At 47.3% G+C, this 22,084-nt stretch overlaps 1 protein-coding gene across 2 annotated transcripts in view; it reads right to left on the reverse strand.

The window, feature by feature from the left end:
- Window positions 1-22,084, reverse strand: part of SPOCK1 (SPARC (osteonectin), cwcv and kazal like domains proteoglycan 1) — a 480,272-nt gene that overhangs the window by 150,666 nt on the left and 307,522 nt on the right. For both annotated transcript variants that reach the window (XM_033096540.1, XM_033096538.1), the window contains one exon: window positions 3,858-3,972. In XM_033096540.1, coding sequence (XP_032952431.1) covers window positions 3,858-3,972 — 115 coding nt within the window. The remainder of the gene's footprint in view (window positions 1-3,857; window positions 3,973-22,084) is intronic.

Here is a 22,084-nt window from a genome sequence, read left to right on the forward strand (position 1 = left end):
TGCCTATTTCTGGTTTCTTTTTTTACTTTTCTATATTTTCAGTTTTCTGTAACAAGCATCAACTATCATTAAAAAAATAATAAACTGCAATATTTTTAAAAAGTCACTTAAGAGAAGGCTTCCTGATTCCAAGCTGCCCTCACACTGCTCTTTAGTGCATAAATGACCCCAGGCAGAAAGGTGAACACACTATCCAAAATTCCTCCTTTCCCATGCTTCATAGCAGGAAGAGACGAAACAAGGACTTTCCAGAGGGAATGTGAGTTTATCTGAAGCCTCTAGAGGAAACAGAATACAAACCCGAATCCAAACACAACCCTAATAAAGATAAAGAATTCCCGCGGAGGAAGGGCTGGTTGCCCCTCTTGCCTCCCCTCCCCACCACCACCACCCCCAAAATTGCTTGCACTGAATTCTGCAGTCACAGATGTGTGTATCAAACCACTAGCTGGTCCACTCACTCAGTCTCCACAAGCAAGGAAAGCTAATGAAATGTTCTCACTGTCCTTCTGTCGCAATCTGCTTGTAAAGACAGCCTAAGTCTGCAGCCTCATAATCAGCCCAAGGCCGACCCAGCCGCCTCTCCACGTGTGTGCACTCCTGACCGTCTGGTAGGCAGGATTTGCCTCTTGAGCTGCTGCAGAGGCCAGATTGGCTCATGGAATTGCCTACAGATGTTTCACAGAGAAAAAGATTACTTTCCTGATTGATGAATATATAGAGTTGTCAACAGGGTCTCCCTGGTCAGGGGGGACCCCTGAAGTATAATGTGAACGGGCAGATGTTTCATCTGGGAAGGTGTCCAATACCCTAAGAAGAAGCATGCACTTGGCTGATATGATGGGCTGAGTAATTCAGGCTCCGAGAGAGACAGGAGGGAAGCTGGACCCCACAACTGCAGCCCACACCATTGCAGGGCCTCCCCGGTTCAGGCCACCCCCAAATCCTAAGAAGGGAGTGGCATGTCTCCTAACCAGCCTATTCTTTGGGCTGTTTTTCCAATGAACCAACGGACATTGTTGTCAGAAATGCAGCCATCTCCTTAGACCTTAACTGCAGGTGAATCACAGAAGGGGCCGCAGAAATAACACTGTCACCCTCAATTTAAACCTCACGGGCTTCCTCAGGCAGGAACAGCAAGAGCAGGAAGGATCACACTTGGAAATGGGCAGCGTACCTGGACTGAGTTCCTTTTTTTCAGGAGCATGCAACTTTGGGGTTTTCTGGCTGCCTTTTCAGAATGAATCAGACAATAATAACTATTATCATAGCTGTTTTAGGAATTGGAAGATAGTTGTCATTATGTGACACTAGATTGTGTACTTCACACATATTATCTTATTGAACTCTCACACAAACATATACACAAATACCCGATGCAAGGGTTAGTAAAACTTACTACCCATAAACCCTTTCTGCAAGAATTACTAGAGTATGTATTCCAGCAAATAGAAAAAAGGAATGGGGTAAATACTTTCATTAAACCCATTTTACAGATAAAGAAGCACAGATTCAGAAAGGTAAAGTAATTTGCCAATTTCACATAGCTGGGAAATAGCCAACCTTGGAATGGAGTCCTAATTGGTCTCATTCCCAAATCCATGCTTTTAGCCACTGCAATTTTGTGGTCACCAGGAGATGTGGGAGATGAGGATTATACTCTCAACACAAGCAATAAGGTGTTAGTACTTCCAACACAGAAACATGGCATGCCCAGAAAAATACCATTTACTCCTGGACCTGTCTGAGAACCAGTGAATTTGCTGCCTCCGTTTCAAACAGATCTGAGCTTAAAACTAAAAATCTCTTATCTGGCACTTACAGAAAGGGCTATATTCTAGGAGGAAACTGGGAATGGACTCTCCATATTGAGAGAGAGAGAGAGAGAGAGAGAGAGAGAGAGAGAGAGAGAGAGAGAGAGAGAGAGAGAGAGAGAGAGAGAAACAGATGGCTGAACGACCCAGAGCAACACCCCAAAGGGTATTTGGGTATTTGCAGCAAAAGAGGCGATATATTCCCTCCTTCAGAGAAGGAAGAAATTAAGTGTGGCAGGAGAATCTAGGATACTTTCCTGATAGTATGTATGCCCTAAAAGGAATTTCTAATATAAAAAGTTATTTTTGTATATCCCACTCTGTAGTGAACTTGATTTTCCTTGAGGGTGGGAATAAGGTCTCTTGCTTACCTCTCTAGCCTCAGTGCTTAACATAAACCTGACACACAGTAGGCATTAATGCCTTTTTGTTGAGTGACGACGAATGAATGGATAGACAAGACAGGTCACATGAAGATGTCAACACACAGTAGTGATGCAAACATAAGCTTTGGAGCTAGATGGCCCTGGGTTTGAATCAATGACAGCCATTTGCTAGATATACAAGCAAACTACTAATGCCTCTCTCTGCTCCCGTTCTCTCATTTTTTAGAGTGGAGACAAAAATAAATACCAACTTGAGAGAATGGCTGGAAGAATTCAAGGGCATGGGTGCTGAGCCCAATGCCTGGGTTACGCTAGGGTTTTGGGGGTGAGATCTCTCTTTACCTCCAGGGAGAACACTCCTGTCTGGGGAAAGAGCAAAGCGGGTTATAATAACTCCCATCTCGGTTTTACAGAGACAAAGAATGACTATTTTTAGGTGAGCATGAAAGCTAGCTCTGTTGTTGTGGATACCATGTTTGTAGAGGCAGAGGAGGCAGGGGTTCTGCTCAAAGGAAACCACTGACGGGACAGATGGTAATTAAAACATCCCAAGAGCAGCAGCCAAAGGAACCAACACGACTGAGCCTTCAAGAAGTAAGCGATCAGACAGGACACATTCTTTCTGGTTCTTGGGCCAAACTGAAACTAAGCAGCAAAAGTTACAGGGAGGCAGACTCAGTGGGAAGCGAGTTTCAGAAAGGCGCTTTCTTGTCCTAAGGTGACGGTGACGGTGACGTGCAGGTGAATGGCAGAGCAAGCTGCCCCATCCAGAACCTGGGTCCCGACTGACTCCCATCCCTGCGGCCACGCCTCTCTGTGTTGTCCTGGCAATACAAGAAGGGGACAAAATACGTGCCTTTGTCCCTCTTCTGCCTCATCCAACCCTGTTGTTAAAGAAAGGCTGCTTTTTGTGTTTATGTGTCTGCTTTCTTGCTTTGAGCAGTTTTACAGAACCGAAGGCAGAAGTAGCCTGAAATCAAAGGCTCATTCTGTCCTTTGCAAAAGCCTAAGCCCACCGGGGAATGATGCCGGGGGTCGAGGGAGGGTAAGAGGCAAAGGTTGTAAGGAACCTGAAGAAACGCGGAGACCTCCCGTGGGAGGGGGAGGAGGGGGTATCAGGTGCTGCCCCCGAGGAAGGAGCAAGACAAGTTCTCAGAAGGAGCAGTGCTATGGGAATCCTGAGGCGGCAAGACTCCAAACCAGGGCACCCCGCCTGGCAAAGATGCCCACCATCTACAGGGGCCTGGAAGCAGACAGCCCCTGGGCCTCACGGGCCCTCAAGGATCACCACAGGAAGGATGCCGGTGGCAACCAGGAGACTAAAGGTTCAGCCCCTGTTTTTTCAGCTACGCGCTTCCTTGATCCTGGGGTCACTGGTGGGGGGGGGGGGGACAGTGCCAGTAATGACTGTGAAAGGATTTTCTGATCCTCTGCTTAGCTGAGGGCTCAGAGGCAAATCAAGTTGTTTAAAGAAAGGAAAGATATTGACATTCTTGGCAAATCTGTGTTTGAGAACCACAGCAGGCGCACAGGCACCACACAGCATAAAAACACTGCCACACAAACATCGGCTCTCCCTCTGCCTGCTGTTCCCAGTCAGAGATGGGGTACCCCCGGTCCCACCAGCTGGAGAGCACCTCCCAGCCCCCTGCCTTACCTGGGGAGCAGGTGCTTGCGGCTGACACACAGGGCAGTCTGGTAGTCCTGGGTCACACACACTTTGTGAGGGCTGCATTTCACCTTCAGGCAGGGGTCTTTGGATGGGTCCAGGGCTAAGGCGAAAATAACAAGAACAGGGCAGTTAGGACCTCCAGGGAAAATTTCATTTTTATTTCTACTCAAATAGACGAGTGGGAAATAAATAGACTATGTGTTTGTACTCAGCTCTTTTCTTAGGCTGGTGGAGATTGCAGTAAAAACCCAAACCCGGTACTTCTGTGCCTACTGCACGTTTTCTTTAGCAGGAGAGCAATTGCTTTGTGCCATGGGGAGTTTCAGCATCTTCATCTGGGGCAGGAATCACTTTTAAAACCCTCTAGAATCTCTCCTGCTCCAAGGACCAAGAATTACTTTTCCCTCTTTGGTTATTTGTCTGCTACTGCTTTTCATGACTTCTTCCATGTCTAATTTTACTCATTCCCTAGAAAATAAAAAGTCCTGGAGGGCAGAGGTTTTTTTTGGCATCAGTCCAACCCACATGGACGAGGTGCATAAATAAGCCTCTTTTAAGTTTTATGAAGAACTTCTAGATGTGCAAGACAGTTTTGTGCCACACAAAGTGACAATACAACAGGGAGGGAAGAAAGCGTACCCATACATATTTATTGTGCGAGGGAGAATTAGATAAGTGCCATGACGGGCATATAAAGTGATAACAGAGCCGGAGAAAAAAAACAGAGATCAATTTCTGGGGCAAGGATTAATGAAGCATTAATATGTGAATTGGATCTTGAAGGATGGGCACGATTTTGAAAAGCAAAGAGAGGAAAGACACTCCAGGCAAGGCGGCCAGCACACGTCGATGAAGGAGGCATGTCTGGGCAATCATAAGATATTCCATCGGACTAGTCAATGTGCTTTGTGCGTGGGAATAAATGAGATGGGGGTGGGTGTTGATTCAACCACATCATTCGAGAAAGCATCTCTAAGGAGAGCAGTACATATATTGCAACATTTCCGAGAACAGGCAGAGCAGCAGGCCCTGGGCTCATCAGCAGTCCACGTGCTGAAATGGCCACGCTCATGATGGCACAGAAGTGGCCACAGGGGATTCTCTGCAAAACAAAAGCAATTGTGCCATCTCCCTGCTCTGGGGCCTGAAGCATATTAGGCGGTAGATCTTTCCTAACTGCTCTCCACAGCCAGGGAGGTGATGTTTCCCTGTCCTCCCCACGCAAGCAGTAGGTTAAACAAATCGGCATCGGCAGGAACAGCAAAACTGCTATGAGAAATGCTATCGTCTCTTCCACCATTCGCCCCTCAGCCCTCATGACCCCCCCTACACTTAGAGGAAGTCATCACTCCTCTCAGCCCACCCAGACCCAGAATCTCAGCACCATTTTCTTCAGATGGCTGCCGGGAAGATTGCAAGGAACCTGAACACAAACATCCAAAGGCATCTCTGCTGCATGAACAGCTCAGGGTGGCTTCCTCCGCTACAGCCGCCTCAGCCACTATAAACAGAAACCAGGCACATTCTTAGGCCAGTCAGGTCAACAACAAGACCTCAGCCCTGGTCCGGGTCCCACAGGGGAGTCTTCTGGCAGAGCCTACTCCCCAAGGGATGTGTCTGCCTGCTGCAGCTGAGCAGAAAGAAACGGGCTGCAAGATGAAAGAGGCTGATTCGAGCTCCAGGGACAGTGTTCACTCAGAGCTCTTCAGTTGAGGTCTGCCTCTTGGAGAGGGATGCAGGGGGCCCTGTGCCTGCCCTCAGAGTCCTCTGAGGCTGGGCCTTCCAGAAATTTACACCAGGAAGTTCCTGGTCCCAGATGGAAGTCTCCTGGTCCCGGGGACATCCACACGAGAAGCCAGGAGGCTGGTGTGACTCAGGCCAGTGATCTCCTTGTGCCCTGGGCCCCATCCCAAGCCAGGTGGCAGTCTAATCAACGTTGATTTGCTTTCCAAGACTTAGCCAGAAGTGAGCTCACACTGGAGGCTGATTACCAGCTGTCCACTCAAGATGGCCATGCCGGTTCTTTGCTGCTCCCTCTCACACTTCCAGCCACCACAGGATGAAGGAAGACACTTCTGGATCTCAAGAAACTTGGGACCAGACTGCTGGCAACTCCGGCCACAGTTACCAGCTGAGAGGCATTTCCCTGAGAGGTGTCAAGTGCCACAGAACCCTTGGGATTTTCACTGGAGTGGAGCTCAGACATGAAGACTAACAGGCGGGCCTAGGGTGTCAAAATCAGCCGTACGACATGACAAGCATTATGGCCAAATGCGAGCTACACTTTCCCTCTGTGGTCAACTTTACAAACATGCAATGTCCACATTGCGACCCGGATGGCCTCAGTGGACAGTGTGACCTCAAGGCAGGTAAGCCAGCCGAGCTCTGTAGGAAGAGCATGAACTCTTGGCACAGTGCTTGAGTTTGAATGCTGGCTCCGCTGCTTACCAACCTTTCTGTACCTTGGTTGCCCCTTCTGTTAAATGGGGCAATAACATTACCTACTATTGATTGCTTTTGGTTGTCGGAGGATGAAATGAGTTAATATTTGTAATTAGAAAAGACCTGGTAAATGCAAGTGCTTAGAACACACCTCTTAGGTGCTTGTTAATTTTTTCTGTGTCTGTATTTTGTTTCCAGAGTGAAGACTAAGCCTTCATAATGACATGAACAATTGCTAACACTTACCCAGTGCTTTTGACATGCAGGAAGTGAACTACGCCCTCTAATTGGATCACCATATTCAAGTCTCACAGCCACCCAAGGAGGTAGCTGCTATTAATGTGCCCGGTCTACAAATAAAGGTCTAAAAGAGAAGTCCCTGAGAGGTGCGGGTATTGAACACCTGGGGGGTTGACTGCAGAACCAAATTCCTTACCTTCACAAGCCAGCAGCTTGAGAGTCACCCAGCACTTCCTTTAAAAAGTTGATCACGGACCCAACCTCACAGCAAGTATAGAGCTCAGATGTACCATGTACCTGAGAAGCCTTCCGGGCAGAGTTAGTCTTACGCGGTTAAAGTAAGGGGCAACCAAGGGGCCTGGTGCTGCCCAGGCTGGGCCACACAGGACCGCCCCAACCTGCCACACACACAGCCTCAGTGCTCCCCCAGAAGGTGCGGTGCCCCGCCCGTGGCAAGTGCGCCCTCTGCCTACTCCCTCTGAATACAGCAACCCCCGAAATGAGTCAACTGACCAGTGGTCTGGTCAATTTCCTTATTTCAACCTTGCCATCATCTGTCACCCTACCGTTGGGCTAATACCACAGATTGCCCCTCCTCCAATGCTTGAAGGTAACATTTTAGAACCAAATGAAGAACGCCAACCCCAAACACTACTAAATAAAAACTATCAGTTATTTAACTCCATACACATACTTCCTTAACAATTTGCATATAGAAATCAAGGCGGCTAAAAATTAATTACTGGGAACTGCATACTTCAAACATGGATGCGAATTATTTAAATGAACTTCACAGAACAACAAAACAGTAACAAATCAAGCTGTCAGCGTTTATTTAATCACCAGGACGCATCTTGTTTTTGAAAAACAGCAACACTGGAATTAAAAGGGGATATAGATGGTAAAGAAATGTGTCATTACAATTTAAACAAGGCCTCTGAATTACTCTTTTCCTGGTAGCCCAAGGCTCCCACCTGAAAGGCACCCAGCCCCTGTTTTGGACAGGGCTGCTTGGCTCGGATTTTTAATGGGAATGATAAAACACCAGAATAATAAGTGGCATTTGAGAGGCCCTTTAATAAGGTCTGGGGAGACTGTGCAGGTGAGGAGAAAAGGACAGAGAGAGAACCCAGTGTCAGCATAAAGTCCAGACCAGGGTTAGAAGCTTCCTTGTCAAGGTGATAATGATTACTGGACACTGTGGTCCAAATCTTTCTCTCCGGGCACATGCTTGGTGAAAAGATGCAGCGATCCCCTTAAGACAGCTAAGTCCTGTGTCCCCTCTACCTCTTACATGGACTTACATTGGATAATGTGCCTAGCACACGGCAGATATCCACAGGAGCTTACTTCCATCTTTCCTGCCGATGCACAGAAACCAATCAAGTGCCAACTGGCCCATGAAACATGGCCAATTAATTTTTAAATAATTTTTATAAAAAACCTTTTTCAAAGAATAAAACAAGGATGATTCATTTAAAGAGAGATTTGTTGGGCTGAAAAACACTGAATTCAAAAGCCAATTAATTACAGGTTACATGTAAGTTTTTAAAATTAATTTTGTATTTTAAGCTCACTGCTTGATCTCAATTAAGGTAGCGATATTTTAATTATCTTAATTGTTTCTGAACTTGTTTTCAGTTCGAGTTATTTTTTAATTAGCTACATTGATTTAAAAATCCATGCCTTTTTGCTGTCCTTGGGAACATCCTATAAGCTCACAGGCAAAGAGTCCTAAGAGCTGTAACAGCAGAGTGGGGTACCACCTCAAAGATGCTGAGAGGAGAGGATGTTCCATTTTTTGGGTTACCCAACGGGTCCGTGAGAGTCACCTGGGGAAGTGACACATGCCTGTGTTTATCCCATTAATTTTGGCAGAGCACCTACTCTGTGCAGGCCCGTTTTTGCAGGCTAGAGGCCGGCACCTCTAGAGTGAACAAGAAGTCGTTCCCGACCTCCAGGAGCTCACAGCTCAACAGAGGAGACAGGCAATGCAATGGGAGGGTAAGTTCTATATGTCATGGGAGACGGGGGGGGGGGGGGGCGGGGACCACACCCACCCCCCACCCAGGGGTCAGGTACGACTTCCTGGAGAGACTGACATCTATGCAAAAGTGGGTTTAACCCACGTAACAGGAGGAAGAAGAACATTCCAGATAAAAAGCTCCCTTTCCAGGCATAAGAGAAATCACAGCAAGTTTGGGGAAGCGTGGCATTCCATCAGGCATTTCCCCAAACTTGACCAGGGGTGGCGTGTGCGAAGACCGGAGAGGGCGGCAGCAGCATCATGGAAGGCCTTAAAAACCACGTGGCCCCCAACTTCCACAGTGACAAGCACCATGGTAGAACCTGGTGGTCCTTGGCACACCCTCCCATGATGAAATTGGTGGAACGGGGTAGGAAGAGAGAACCCTTTCCACACATTTTATGTGGAACGTGGCACTTTGATAAGAAGAGCTGTGCTGCATACCTCACACTCCAAATGAGAGGTGGGTTCAGGGTACAGATCCCAGTGGTCAACTCTTAGAGCTCCATTTCCTCTCTGAGGGACCCCCATACTCCCTCTACCTGGGGGCATTATGCTGCACAGGATTCTGGGAGGCAGCAAACCTACCTGGTGAGACTGATAAGCAAAGACCTGGTCTAAAACAGCCATGCCCACTGGCGGTCCACTCTGGTGACTCCTGGAAACTTCCTTGGACAAAAGGCCATTCAATTTGCAAAAAGCTGACAAATTAAAGACTGTTGTCTCCTTATTGCTTTTAAGAGTGCTCTCTGCCCTAATCATCCTCATCCGAGAGGTTCATCTGAAGTAAAGAGTCACTCCCAGTGATTCACTACCAGTGACCTAATGGAGGATTGACAATGAAATTACTCCAAACTGCTAAAACCTTGTCAAGCTAAAATCCCAAACATGTATTACAGCTTGTCTGTCCCCATGGTAACCCACAAATGCATCTTGCTTCCTTCCTTCTCTCCAGAGGGGCCTACGGCAGAGCCTCACAAAATACAAAACAGGAGATTCCGCCCATAGGATTTTGCTGGAACCAGAGAATGGGAGTGTGGAAAGCCTCTGGCACCATTCTCAGCTTTCAAATCAAGGGGCTGCCCAGGTTCTCTAAGGCCGAACAAAGGTGCCAATTGGCCAGGCATCTAAATCGGACAGACAGTGCCATGATGCAGAACACGTGTGCCTAAGGAGTGGGGGAGGGGCAGGGACATGGCAGAGACAAGTGCAAAGGGGCAGAGGATAAAAATAATGCATCTGACCAATAATACCCACCCGAGAGAAGAAAAGATTCTCTCTCTTACATTACTAGTGCGGGTGGGGGGGGTCGGGGGGGAGAGGTAGGTATCAACTGTTAACAGCCTCTTTCTGAGGGCAATTTTTCAACCATGCTTTTAAATGATAACAACTGTTAAACACAGTTGGATGGGTGTGTGGGAGTTTCTGGTATTATTCCTTCAACGCTTCGGTAGATATAAAAATTTTAATAATAAAAGGAAAGAAAGGAAAAAAAAACATCTTATGACCCAGCAAGTGAATGCATTAGGCAAAAATGTGCATCTTAATGGTCATAAAGAGGGAAAATTGTAAACAACTTGAATGTCCATCTCTATTAGTCTGCTCAGGCTGCCATAACAAAACACCGCAGACTGGGGGGCTCCAACAGCAGGAATTTATTTTCTCACAGTTCTGGAGGCTGGCAGTCTGAGATCAGGATGCCAACACGGTCCGTTTCTAACCAGAGCTCTCCTTCTGGCTTTCGGACGGCTGCTTCTTGCTGTGTCCTCACAGGGCCTTTTCTAGGTGCACTTGGGAGCACACTCACTCTCTGATGTCTCTTCTTATAAGGACACCTATCCTATCAGATCAGGCCCCACGCTTGTGATCTCATTTAACCTCAGTTACTTCCTGAGAGGCCTCCTCTCCAAATACAGCCCCATGACGGTTAAGGCTTCAATACAACGTCCAGTCCATAAGACCGTCTATAGGGAAACGGTTCCTTGAATGACGAGACGTCCATTTAGGACACGTTATACCGCTATTGTAAAGGTGGCAGCAGGTCTGTATACACCAACATAGGCAGATGTGTGTGATACACTACGTGCAAAAGCAAGTTAAAGATGAGAAAACAGATTTGAAATGGCCAAATGACTTCGTGACACCACACAGCTAAGAAGCCAGTATTTAAAACCAGGTTTGTCCACTTCCAAAGATGTCCTTTCCCTTTCCTATTGAAAAGAAGCCCTAGCCCCGCCCCCACCCCCACTCCTGCCACTCACACACCAGGGCCCTCAGCTTCTCCTGTTTGTCCTCCCTCTCCTGGAGCTACCCCTGCAATAACCCTGTGAATTAATTCAGACGCCCCATGCCCCCAGGCCAACACCAGTGCTGCTTGTCACCGACTCGTCCAGCAGCATCAGAGTCTCCTTCCCTTCCTGGAGAATCTTGCCTGCAGCAGGGAAACAATGACAAGTGATGCCCATCACTGGGGGCAAGAGCAAGTGTCCAGCCCTGTGAGATTCTGGCATTTGTCTCCGAGATACGAGTTAAAGACGCCCTATGCCTGGCCGGAACGAAAGGCAGCGGCTAGGAAGAGCCTCCCTCTGCTCACGTGTCCAAAACAAGACATGATAAGCAAACACTGGTAAGTCCAACATGGCTAATTTAAACGTCCTGATCATTAGAAAAGAATGCATTAAGAGAGGTTTACTAGCATATATAGTGATGGAAGGAGAACTGTCTCTGGGTGGCGAACACACAATGGGATTTATAGATGATGTAATACAGAATTGTACACCTGAAATCTATGTAATTTCACTAACAATTGTCACCCCAATAAACTAAAAAAAAAAAAAAAAAACAGAGGTTTACTAGAGGCGCTGTGGGAATATGGTCCATAAAATCATAGGCCACACAATTTTATTAGCTTGGTCAGCCAATCCCTGTGTCTCAAAGCTATCTTCTCGCACCTCCGCCTGTTCCCCAGCTGCTCTGGGATGGTGAAGACAAGGAGCCTCACTCCACGTTTTCACCAAGAAACTGATTTCCCTTTACAGGTGGAATGGGGGAGAGGATGAAAAAGAAGAGCAGTGGAAAGAAAGGGAAGCAGGGAGCATTTTATTACCTAACGCATCATTTAATTAGGGGGCTGACGACGGAGACAGTGACATCCATCAACCTACAGAATAATGCACTATTATTCTCATTTACCAATGAGGAAACTGATCAGTTTATTATTAATTCACCAATGAGGAAATTGACACAGAGATGTTAAGTAATTTGTCTGTGGTCACACAGCTGGTAAGTCTGGATTTCAATCTAGGCAAGTCTCACACCAAAGCTGATACTCAGAGCCACCTGCCAGTCATGAAAATGGCTTATAAGGGGGATAAAGGTGATGGCTACAGTGCGAAGCATCATCATACTGATGGCTTCTGCCACCTCCCCCAAGAATCATGTCACTCGTAGGATCCCAGAAAAACTTCTTATTGTGAAGAAAACATTGCACTATCCGAACTCAAAGCTGGATTGCTGGATATCTGAATAAGCTTATATTACTTTTCTAATACAGAAGTCATACAAAAGTCAAAGTTTCTTTTCGAGGCAATATCAGTGCCCAGCGAACTTAAGTCTCTCTGTGACTGAAGAAACAACACCCAACATGGACCAGGTAACCCTTGGGGTTCCTTCTGTGAAGGGTGTTATGAAGTGTGTATATGGCCCCACCACTGATGGGGATTTACACAGTGCCTGGTGCTGATGGGGGCGGGACCGAGAGGTCCTGAGAGTAGCCTCAGTTCTCAGTAGAGGGACCAGGCACCACCCTCGGAGAAGTCTGAACCTTCTTCATCATGAAAATGGCCAGGATTTATTAAAATGTTGCAACAGTAAAGGTACTTAGGCTCTATTTCATTGTAATTGACAGAAATTATTCACAAGACATTTATGAACAAAGGAGAGAGAATTTCTTAAAATACATAAGAGCCAGTTCTATAATCTCGGAGAATAAGAGGACATAAAAAGCACAATAAAAATAAAATACTCCAGGAGAACGGTATACTTAAAAGTGTTGTAGCTCATAAAAGTCCATCTTTTATACCCGTGCTTCACTTTTAATGCCATTAAAATTACTGTAAAACTCAGAGCTTTTCCCAGACCAAAGGGATCCAGAGAACGAACTGCTTTGGTGCCAACGAGCTTGATTCCGTCATTATTCCACAGCCATGGCTGTGGACCATGTGAATGGGGACACTCAGACACTCCACAAATTCAATAAATGAATAAATAAAGTGCACCTAGAAGAAATGAACCCAAGGGTGTGGGTCAGAGAGTTGTGGGTGTGAGAGGAGAGGCATTGCTGTGCCACTTTCTGCTGACGCCACCTTGACAGATTACTCAGCTCTTCAGGATTCAGTTGCAGACAGACCTGCTTCCCTCGACTGTGCAGGACGCATGAAAGCTGCCTCGCACAGGGCCGGGTACACAGCGTGTGTTCAGGTACCATCCTCCTCAGTCTTACCAGCTCTTTTTAGCTTGCTCTCAGAATACAGAAAGGGGATGTACACAAAGGACAAGGAACCCTGGATATTTCAGAGAATCACCGTCCTGGAGCCATGAGGCTGGTCAGCCTTTCCCGTCTCAAGTTGGTAGACTCATCTCCACAGTGAGAAACACTAACGTTTCTTTTTGAATATCAAGCTCAGGGGACACTTTACTCAGACAACTTTTGCTGATTAACCAGATCTACACCACTGCTGAAACCACTGTATGACAGCTAAGAAGTTCATCCACCTCTAGTCCAGTTGTGCTCTGCCTTGCCTCACGTCAGAGTTTATGAGGTCTGGGAATAAAGAATGAACTGCCACCCCCAACCTCACCCCCAATTTTGTGCACTAAGAGCACACAACAAAGCCTTGTACATACACCTACATGGTCATTCTCTCTCTCTCTCTCTCTCTCTCTCTCTCTCTCTCTCTCTCTCTCTCTCTCTCTTTTTGAGAGAAGGCCTTTGGGCTTTGAATAGCCTCTACTGGAGAGTCATGGAGTGTGTCAAGGTATCCTAACGTGCTATATTCAGGCATCTTTGGTAAAAGGCCTGGACAGAAAGAGGAATAATTAAGGAGAAAGAATACAGCAAACACTGTTGAGAGAAGAAGACAAGGGCTTGGGTCCAGGGAGGTTGGAAACTGTGGTAACGTGGTACATAGGGGACAAATGGACAGGGAGGGTTCCAAAAGGCAGGTTTGGTGTGCAAGGTTGGTACTTTCTGATCCTCAGACAGAGGCTGTCCATCTGGCTGCTTTCTGCCCTGTTCCATAGGTTTTGGCAGGGGCAGGTGTTATGTGAAAACAGAATAATAAAGTCTGCAGGGAAAGCCTGCCCCAGATTGGAGACAGAGATGCTGAAGTGACCTGTGAGGGCGTCCGGTGAGGCTGTCGCTTCCATAGTGCGGCATCCTGAGGAGGGAACCTCAGCGAGAGCTCCATGAGTCGACACGGTGCTCACTCACCGGCCGCCTCCCTGACAAGTCCGAAATGCAGCGGGGGGACAGGCCGTCCCATCACCTGTGCATCCACTACAGCGGGGCCTCTTTTTTTTTTTTTTTTTTTTTAAAGATTTTATTGGGGAAGGGGAACAGGACTTTATTGGGGGAACAGTGTGTACTTCCAGGCCTGTTTTTCCAAGTCAAGTTTTTGTCCTTTCAATCTTAGTTGTGGAGGGTGCCGTTCAGCTTCAAGTTGTCCTTTCAGTCTTAGTTGTGGAGGGTGCAGCTCAGCTCCAGGTCCAGTTGCCGTTTCTAGTTGCAGGGGGCACAGCCCACCATCCCTTGGGGGAGTCGAACCGGCAACCTTGTGGGTGAGAGCCCACTGGCCCATGTGGGAATTGAACCGGCAGCCTTCGGAGTCAGGAGCATGGAGGTCCAACCGCCTGAGACACCAGGCCGGCCCCAGCGGGGTCTCTTTTTCATCTTTTCCATAATCCTAACCTAATCCTTGTTTCTCAGACTGTCGTAGGCCAAGGAAAATGAATGCAAAGCTACCGTGGACCTCACTGCAGCATGTATTTTACTAGATGGTAGGTAATTTAACACTTTGTTTTATATAAAGGTAATCACTGGTCTGCTATGGAATAGAACGCAAAATTCATATAAACTTGTCTAAAAGAGACTTCAGAAATGTATGTGCTCACAGTGGGTTCGGCCCCCAGAACCTCAGAATAGGTGTTTGCTCTTACTTGCCTTTGGGGTTCTTTGGTAGAAAAGTTTGAGAAGTGTTGAAAGTGTTTACCAAGTTGAAAGGGTCCTATAAGGAAGCAGAGAGATCTCCAGGGTACTGATATCTAAGATGGAAAACCAATAGCAGTAAAAGTACATACAAAGACCTTCACAAGCAAATTGCTCATTCTTACCGGACCACAACGCAGCTCCAGCTCAAGCTGGTTAATCAAAAATGTATCCCGTGCCGCTGCAACAGAATCCTCATGCCATCTGTTCCCAGGGAACTCAGTCCCACTGGTGAAAGGCCCCAGGGTTTTTCAAAGAACCGACCTTGCATAGTCCAAAGCTTTTTTGAGAATGTTCAACGTGCCAAGCCTCAAGTTGGGTGAGGTTTACAAATGAGTCACAAAGTATTTGTGGCTCCCCAGGTATGAGTCTCAATATTAAAGCAGTTATTTCTTTCATCCCTCCCACTGTTAATTTTTCAGAAACATTTGGCTCTGGATTTATAAATGGGTAATTGGAGACTATTCATTTCCAAGTCCTTTCTTTCTCCAATTAGGGAAGGTTCGGTTCTGCTTCCTTGGGACGGTTCCCAAGGTTATTAAATTCCACTCCTTAACTGATAACATTAAAGCAATCAGGACAAAGTTAGTGCTGATTGGACCTGGGGTTTCTTGGGGCACCTTCGAAGCTATTAGAAACCACCTCAAGCCGAGAAAAGAATGGTTGCATCTCCCAGCTGTAGGTTTCAGTAAGTGCTGTATCAATTAAGTTTTGTACATTCTTGTTTCCCTGGGTTTTTTTCCTGAGTCCCATGCTGTTCAATCATTGCTAAAATACTTTTCCTTATGCATCCAAATAAGCTGAACAATTCACAGTTTTAACCTTTCCCACAAGTAGCTCTCTTTCCTGCCTGTCTCTTCACCAACGTGCCACTCAGTGGTCAATTACTCCCTGCCATTACTCTAAGATAAGGCCCAAAGTGCTAATGTGAAATATAAATCAGGTCTTAACTACACGTGAGAGACAGATGCTCCAATAAATAATGGGCAAGTGCGTATGAGGTTTCCTAAAACAAACATGGAATAAACACAAGGAGGAAAATCTTTCATGTTTATTCTCTAGCAATAAATATTGAATGCCTAGCAGGTAAGACAGAACAGGGAGATAATCATCTCTAAATACTATAATGGCTGCAATTTTTTTTTTCACTAAAGAAGAGGAATTGATGTTCTTGTTTTTGTTAAAGTTATTGTATTCTCATTTTTTTTTAATTTTATTGGGGAATATTGGGGGACAGTGTGTTTCTCCAGGGTCCATCAGCTCCAACTCCAGTTGCTGTTTTTCAATCATTATTTGCAGGGGGCACAGCTCACCATCCCATGTGGGAATTGAACTGGCAACCTTGTTGTTCAGAGCTTGTGCTCCAACCAACTGAGCCATCCGGGAGGCAGCTCAGCTCAAGGTACCGTGTTCAATCTTAGTTGCAGGGGGCGGAGCCCACCATCCCTTGCGGGAGTCGAGGAGTCCAACAGGCAGCCTGGTGGTTGAGAGCCCACTGGCCCATGTGGGAATCGAACCGGCAGCCTTCGGCGTTAGGAGCATGGAGCTCTAACCGCCTGAGCCACCGGGCCGGCCCTCTCATTTTTTTTTTAAAGAGCTTCATGACTCTGTCTTCCACAATCTGCCCTCAAACTTCCCTTCCAGAATTTAGTCCCCATTCCCAGCCTGTATTCTCCTCATCCTCAATATTTACCCTGCTTTCATTTACATCAGACAACTCACAAACTCTCCAACATTCCGTATGCTTTCACTCCTCTAGAGTCTAGATCGCAGTGTCCAATACAAAGAACCATTCCATTCTTACAACCACCTTATGAGGCCAATATTATTTCCACTTGAAAGATAAGGAGGGAAAAATCAGAACTTGCCAAAGGTCATGTAATTAGTAAATAGCAAAGCTGGGATGTGACTCCAAGTCTGTCAAAATCCAGTAGAAGCCTCAGGTGAACACAGACAGTATCTGTGCTCCTCGCCACAGCATGCGTGTCACCTAAGCAGTGTCTGGAATACCATGGGACTCAGTTATTGAATGACTGTGTCAATAGTCCCTAGTCCATGGGCGTAATCACTACTCCGTCCTTCTCTGTGAGGCCAGGGACCAAGTCTGACTCATCACTTCTGAACCCCAAGGCCTCTGACATGTGTCTGCTCTGAGGGATGTGTTCAGTTAATGCTGAGTAAAATGTCTGTGCAAGGAGCATCTTTGGATGAATCTTTTATGTTGGGATTTCTAAGTCACAAAGATTCAGAGCTAGGAGAGTCCCTGGAATGTCTGCCTCCAGGCCAACACGTTCATATTTAACACAGGACAGACTTCAACCCGTCAATTCAGCAAACATTTATGAAACTAATTTTACATGCCAAGTACTATTACAAGCACTGGGTGTTCAGAAATGGGTAAGACAGAAGGCCCTGCTCTTGAGGAACTGACATTCTAGTAGGGAGATAATAAGGAAGGAAAGGAGAAAGAAAGGAGAGGGAACAGAAGGGAAAGGAAGGGGAAAGGAGGGGTGGGGAGGGGAAGGGAGGCAGGAAAGAGGGGGAGGAAAGAAGAAATGAAGAAGGGAGGAAGGTAGGGAGAAAACATGAGATAGGAGTAAGAGTTAGCAGCTAGTTTTAAGAGTGATGCAATAGAGGGCTCCTGAAGTCGTCACACTGGATTGAGTAGTCCGGGAAGACCTCTCTGAGGAGGTGACATTTAAACCACGATCTCACAAGAAGGAAGAGCTTCTTTTGAAGATCAGTGTTGCAGATCATTTGAGAAACATTCCGGCAGAGGGAATGCAAAGGCTCCATGGCGGGACATGGAGTATTGGATAAAGGGACAGGTCTCGACAGACTGCATGACTTTCCCAGGAACACACAGGGAGGGTAGGACGAGGACTTATCTCTAGAGAGACCAGTCCTTAGCTGTGTATCCTTAGAGCAATGAGTCCCCAGATATCTGACTGACACGTTGAAGTCTGAGGTGCTTTGGCCACTGCATGCGGGCCTTGCTCCAGACCTGGCCTCACCTTCATGACTGGCTCCATCCCATGATAGGCTTCAGCACAGGGGTCTTGACCAGCTATTGTTCAGGTTGCTGAAGCTAAAGGTAAACAGGCTGGAGAGAACCTGGCTCTCACGCTTCCTAGACACTCACTGCCTTTGCTCACACAAGCAAATCGCCGATGTGTGTGATATGGATTATGTGGAAAGGTTGATGGAGCATGGACTTTGTGCTCCACAGATCCAGTTCATATCTGAGCTCAGCCCCTTGGTGCTGTGTGAGCTTGGGTAAGTTATGTAGCGTCTCTGAGCTGTATATCTCGCTTAGTGTATATCTGTGCTTATATCTCCCTTATATAGTGGTTAGGAGGACTGTCTGAAACAATGTGTCAAATGCTGAACACTGATCTTAGCAAGTACTCCACAAACGTTAGTTTCATTCTTTCCCACAAGATTCCCCTTAAACATCCCTTAAAGTTGTTCTGGTCTACATTGGACCCCTTTTCTCCTCCAGGTTTTACTACCAGGTCATCTTCGAGCCAAGATACACCACTGAAATCATCCTGCCCCTAATCTCTATTTTCCAGGAGACCTCTAGGGAACTGCCTCTGCTGCCGGCCTGGTCCTGTTCTCTGCAGCAACCCCCTCCAGCGATGGTCCCCATGGCCGCACAGCCAGCCTGGACTCCACCCTCACCAGGCCCTGCATCAGAAACCTGCACTCATCCTCCATCATCTCCCAGGCGCCAACGCGGCGATGGTTTACACTCTCCATGCAGTGAGGTCAAGCTGGAAACCCACACCTGGCACTCCGAAATGTGCAGAACAGAGGGAAAGGAGAAGAAAAACAATGAATAAAAGGGATCTCCTTTCCCCTACACACCGCTTCCCTATGCAAATGTGTAACAGAGATTTTTGGCACCCGATCCTACGGGCTGGAGCTAAAGCAGCCATCAGGCCTTTTGTGATCCTGAAAAGCTAATGAGAGGATGTGTTTCTGTGTAATCCAAACAGTATCCATTTCATGCCCAATCGTTTTTTCAAACGGGCAACAAATCTCCCTGGTGTGGTTCTTCCTCTGACAAACAAAAACTCCGTCTGGTCTCTTTGTGGGTCCTGTCCAATCAACAAGGGCTAGAGGCTTCTGATGACAATTCCAAGCCCCTGTCACAAAGGCAGACATGCTGGGCCGTCTTGCTCCCTCGTAACACGCCCAAGCCCAAATCTAGGATACAGAATCAGACTGATGAAGCAGCCCCCTCATTTTTAACTCATTTCTAAATTGCAAGTTGACCACATTGCAGAACAAGTTCACTACTATTTCAGGCGATGGCATTAACAGATGGAGCATGACAAAGCTTCATTCGAGAAGGCAGAAAATTCCCAGAACCACAAAGGGACGCCAGGACTACTTTCATGAGGAGGCAAGAAAAGTGCCTTTACACCCTGAGAAGCGGGGGGCAGGGGGGGACACATGGCAGAACGACCGCCAAGTGTTGTTGCAAAAATGAGGTGACCTGTTGGACATGGTCTCGTGTGCTCAGCTGGCATCTGCCATTGTACGCTTCCAGGGTCATAAATATCACCTCCACCCTTCCCTTCCCTCACCAACAGTTTGCATATTCATCTCTTAGGGGATAATTCTTTACAGAAACACATGTCCTTAGCAACTCCCTCCCTGGACTTCAAAAAGGAAATCAATAGGAGAACAGAATTTACTCTAAAGTAGTTTGACATCCAATAATTCATCTATTTGTTAAGCACAGATCCTCACGGAGTGCTCTTACGTGCCAGGTATCATTTCAGGTGCTGAACAAGAGCGGGCCTCTCCCCATGCTTGTGGCACTTACAGGCTCATGAGAGCTGCCAGGTACCTGCTGCATCCGATCTCATGGAATCCTTACAGCGACCCCGTGACGCAGGTGTTGCCATCAGGCTTGTTTTACAGCCACGACAACAGAGGAACGTGTAAAGAGAGAACGAGGAACTTATCAAACATCTAGATCCAGAAGGTGCCGAGCAAGAATTCAGACAGAAGTGGACCCAGAGCCACCCTGCACCAGAGGCCACAAAGCAGGGTCACAGCCCCAGGCCCAGTCCTCCCACACGTACGTGTGACTGGCCCAGACAGTGCTTTTAAAGTTTTGAGTCAGTTGCTAGCAATAAAAAATTAGAGAAGGTCATATGAAAATCCAGCATGCATTTCTGGGTTATTTCTAATTGGAAGAGTGGGCCGCACTTGGGTTTGCCTGCCCCCATGGCTGCCTCCTTTGCTTTGTCGTCGGCGTCTCTCCCTCTGTACGCTCTGCTTTGCCTCAGTCCTTTCCCTTCTCCTTCTCTCTGACATTCACTGCCTGCCCGGTCCCGAAGGCACTGGTGTTTGTCCCACCCACGGCTGCATAAGAATATACCATTTCTTCACCAAATAAACAACCGCACCATTCAAATCCTGTACATCCTTCGTTTAGCACAGACTCCCAAGACAACTGAGACAGAAGGGTTAGTTTTCTTTAGTTTAAAGGCAGTACTTCAGTGTTTGGTAAACAACATGATAACTTTTCTTTTTAAGCTTTAACAGACTAATTATTCTTCCTTTGAATTTTCACATTTGTATAATGAATTCAGCAATCCTTGGCTCTGGAGAATTTTCTTAACAGGCTCTACTCTTTCGTTTTGTTTTTTCTTAGAGTCTGGACTGTCCTGAAGATCAGTCATAGTGCTGTCAGATCCAGAGGTGACTCCATGACAGGGGAGCAAACACAAGGACCTCTTCCCGCACCCCGATTTCCCTGGGGCGGGGCTGTCACCATCACGTATCCCAAAGTGGCAGAGGAGGACATCGTCAACGTGGCTTCCCTCCCTGCAGAGCTTTCTGTTAATCACTTGGTCCACAATTAATATCCTCTCAATATCACAGCCCACAGAAATCCCACTCCCTGGGTACGAACGTCTGAAATATACGAACGAACAGAAGTTCCTTTGGATGCAAGCCTGCTCACTGGGGGTATGCGGACATGCTTCAGAGGGTCTAAAAGCTGCCCCCAAAACGTTACTTGCATGTTTGCGATGTGAGTGACCCAGAGTGGACGTTTGCTTTCAATCCTTCAGTCCCCCTTCTGATCAGCATCCTGTTCCCTTACACAGAATCTTCTCTCCCCACTGGGCTCCGGCTAGGCAGGATGGCAGTTCAAACTGCCCACTTCCTGCTAAAAAACACAGGGCTGATGGGTGCCAGCTGATCCTTCTTCTCCCAGTCCTGGTCCATTCGATCCCAGTGACTTTCCTGTGACTCTACAATGTGACGGAGGGGACACCAGGGCAGAGGGGACACGAGGCATTGCTTCCTGCTTGCTATCTAGCCCCCTGGAAATCCCTTAGTCCTTTCCAAACCAGGTTTTCCACTCCAGCCTCTCACAGCCTCTGTGAACCTTGCACGTCCTTCCCGCAATATTTTCATGGTGTCTAGAGAATATCACAGGGGTGCTGAACAAGAAGAGCAAGCCTGTGGTTAGAAGCCACAGTTTTAGGGTACTGAATAGTCCTCGCTCACTGGGATGCAGCCACACCTGGAACAGTAAAGCACTGGACCAGTACAACCAGTGCTGCTGTGACAGCGCAGAGGTGTCTGGGTGAGCAGACCCTCCTCGACTTCGCAGCCCACAGCAAGCTGCTCCCTGGAGATGAAAAACCCCGTGTTGATCCCTGGAACGTGGATAGCGAGAATTACACAGAATATTCCCTGAGGTTAGTGGGGGAGGGGTGTTGGCTGTGCCACAGAAGAGCAAGAGTCCTGAGGGCCCTGTGACAAGGGAGGGCCCGTGGAGAGAGGACAGGCTGGGCTCTGAGAAGGCTCCTAGGCAAACCTCATCCTCCACAGGGTGGCCCTGTGATGGCCTGCTTCTCAGGGCATCGGTGATCAGCACATGCAGAATCTCCTCCAGAGAAGGCAAACCACCAACTTCTCCCGCAGCTCCTCCAGGTTTCATGGGAATAGGTGGCAGTACAGATAAACAGGCATAGCTCCAGTCACGTGCAGAGACGCATGGGTCTTAGTCCTACATCCAAATCCTCATCCTGGAATCAGGTCCGGCTGGCATCAGCTGTCCACCTTGACCCCATCAGCCATGGCCTGGGGTAGGAGGCAGGTCTCAGAGAGGAAACACCGCGACCAGTAGGCCACCCATAGGGGATGTCCTTCTTTTGTTTTGATGGGGATAACAATATTTCTAAAGAATGTTAGTTTTGATTGGAA

The sequence above is a fragment of the Rhinolophus ferrumequinum genome, chromosome 24 (genome assembly GCF_004115265.2).
Source record: "Rhinolophus ferrumequinum isolate MPI-CBG mRhiFer1 chromosome 24, mRhiFer1_v1.p, whole genome shotgun sequence".
NCBI lineage: Eukaryota > Metazoa > Chordata > Mammalia > Chiroptera > Rhinolophidae > Rhinolophus > Rhinolophus ferrumequinum.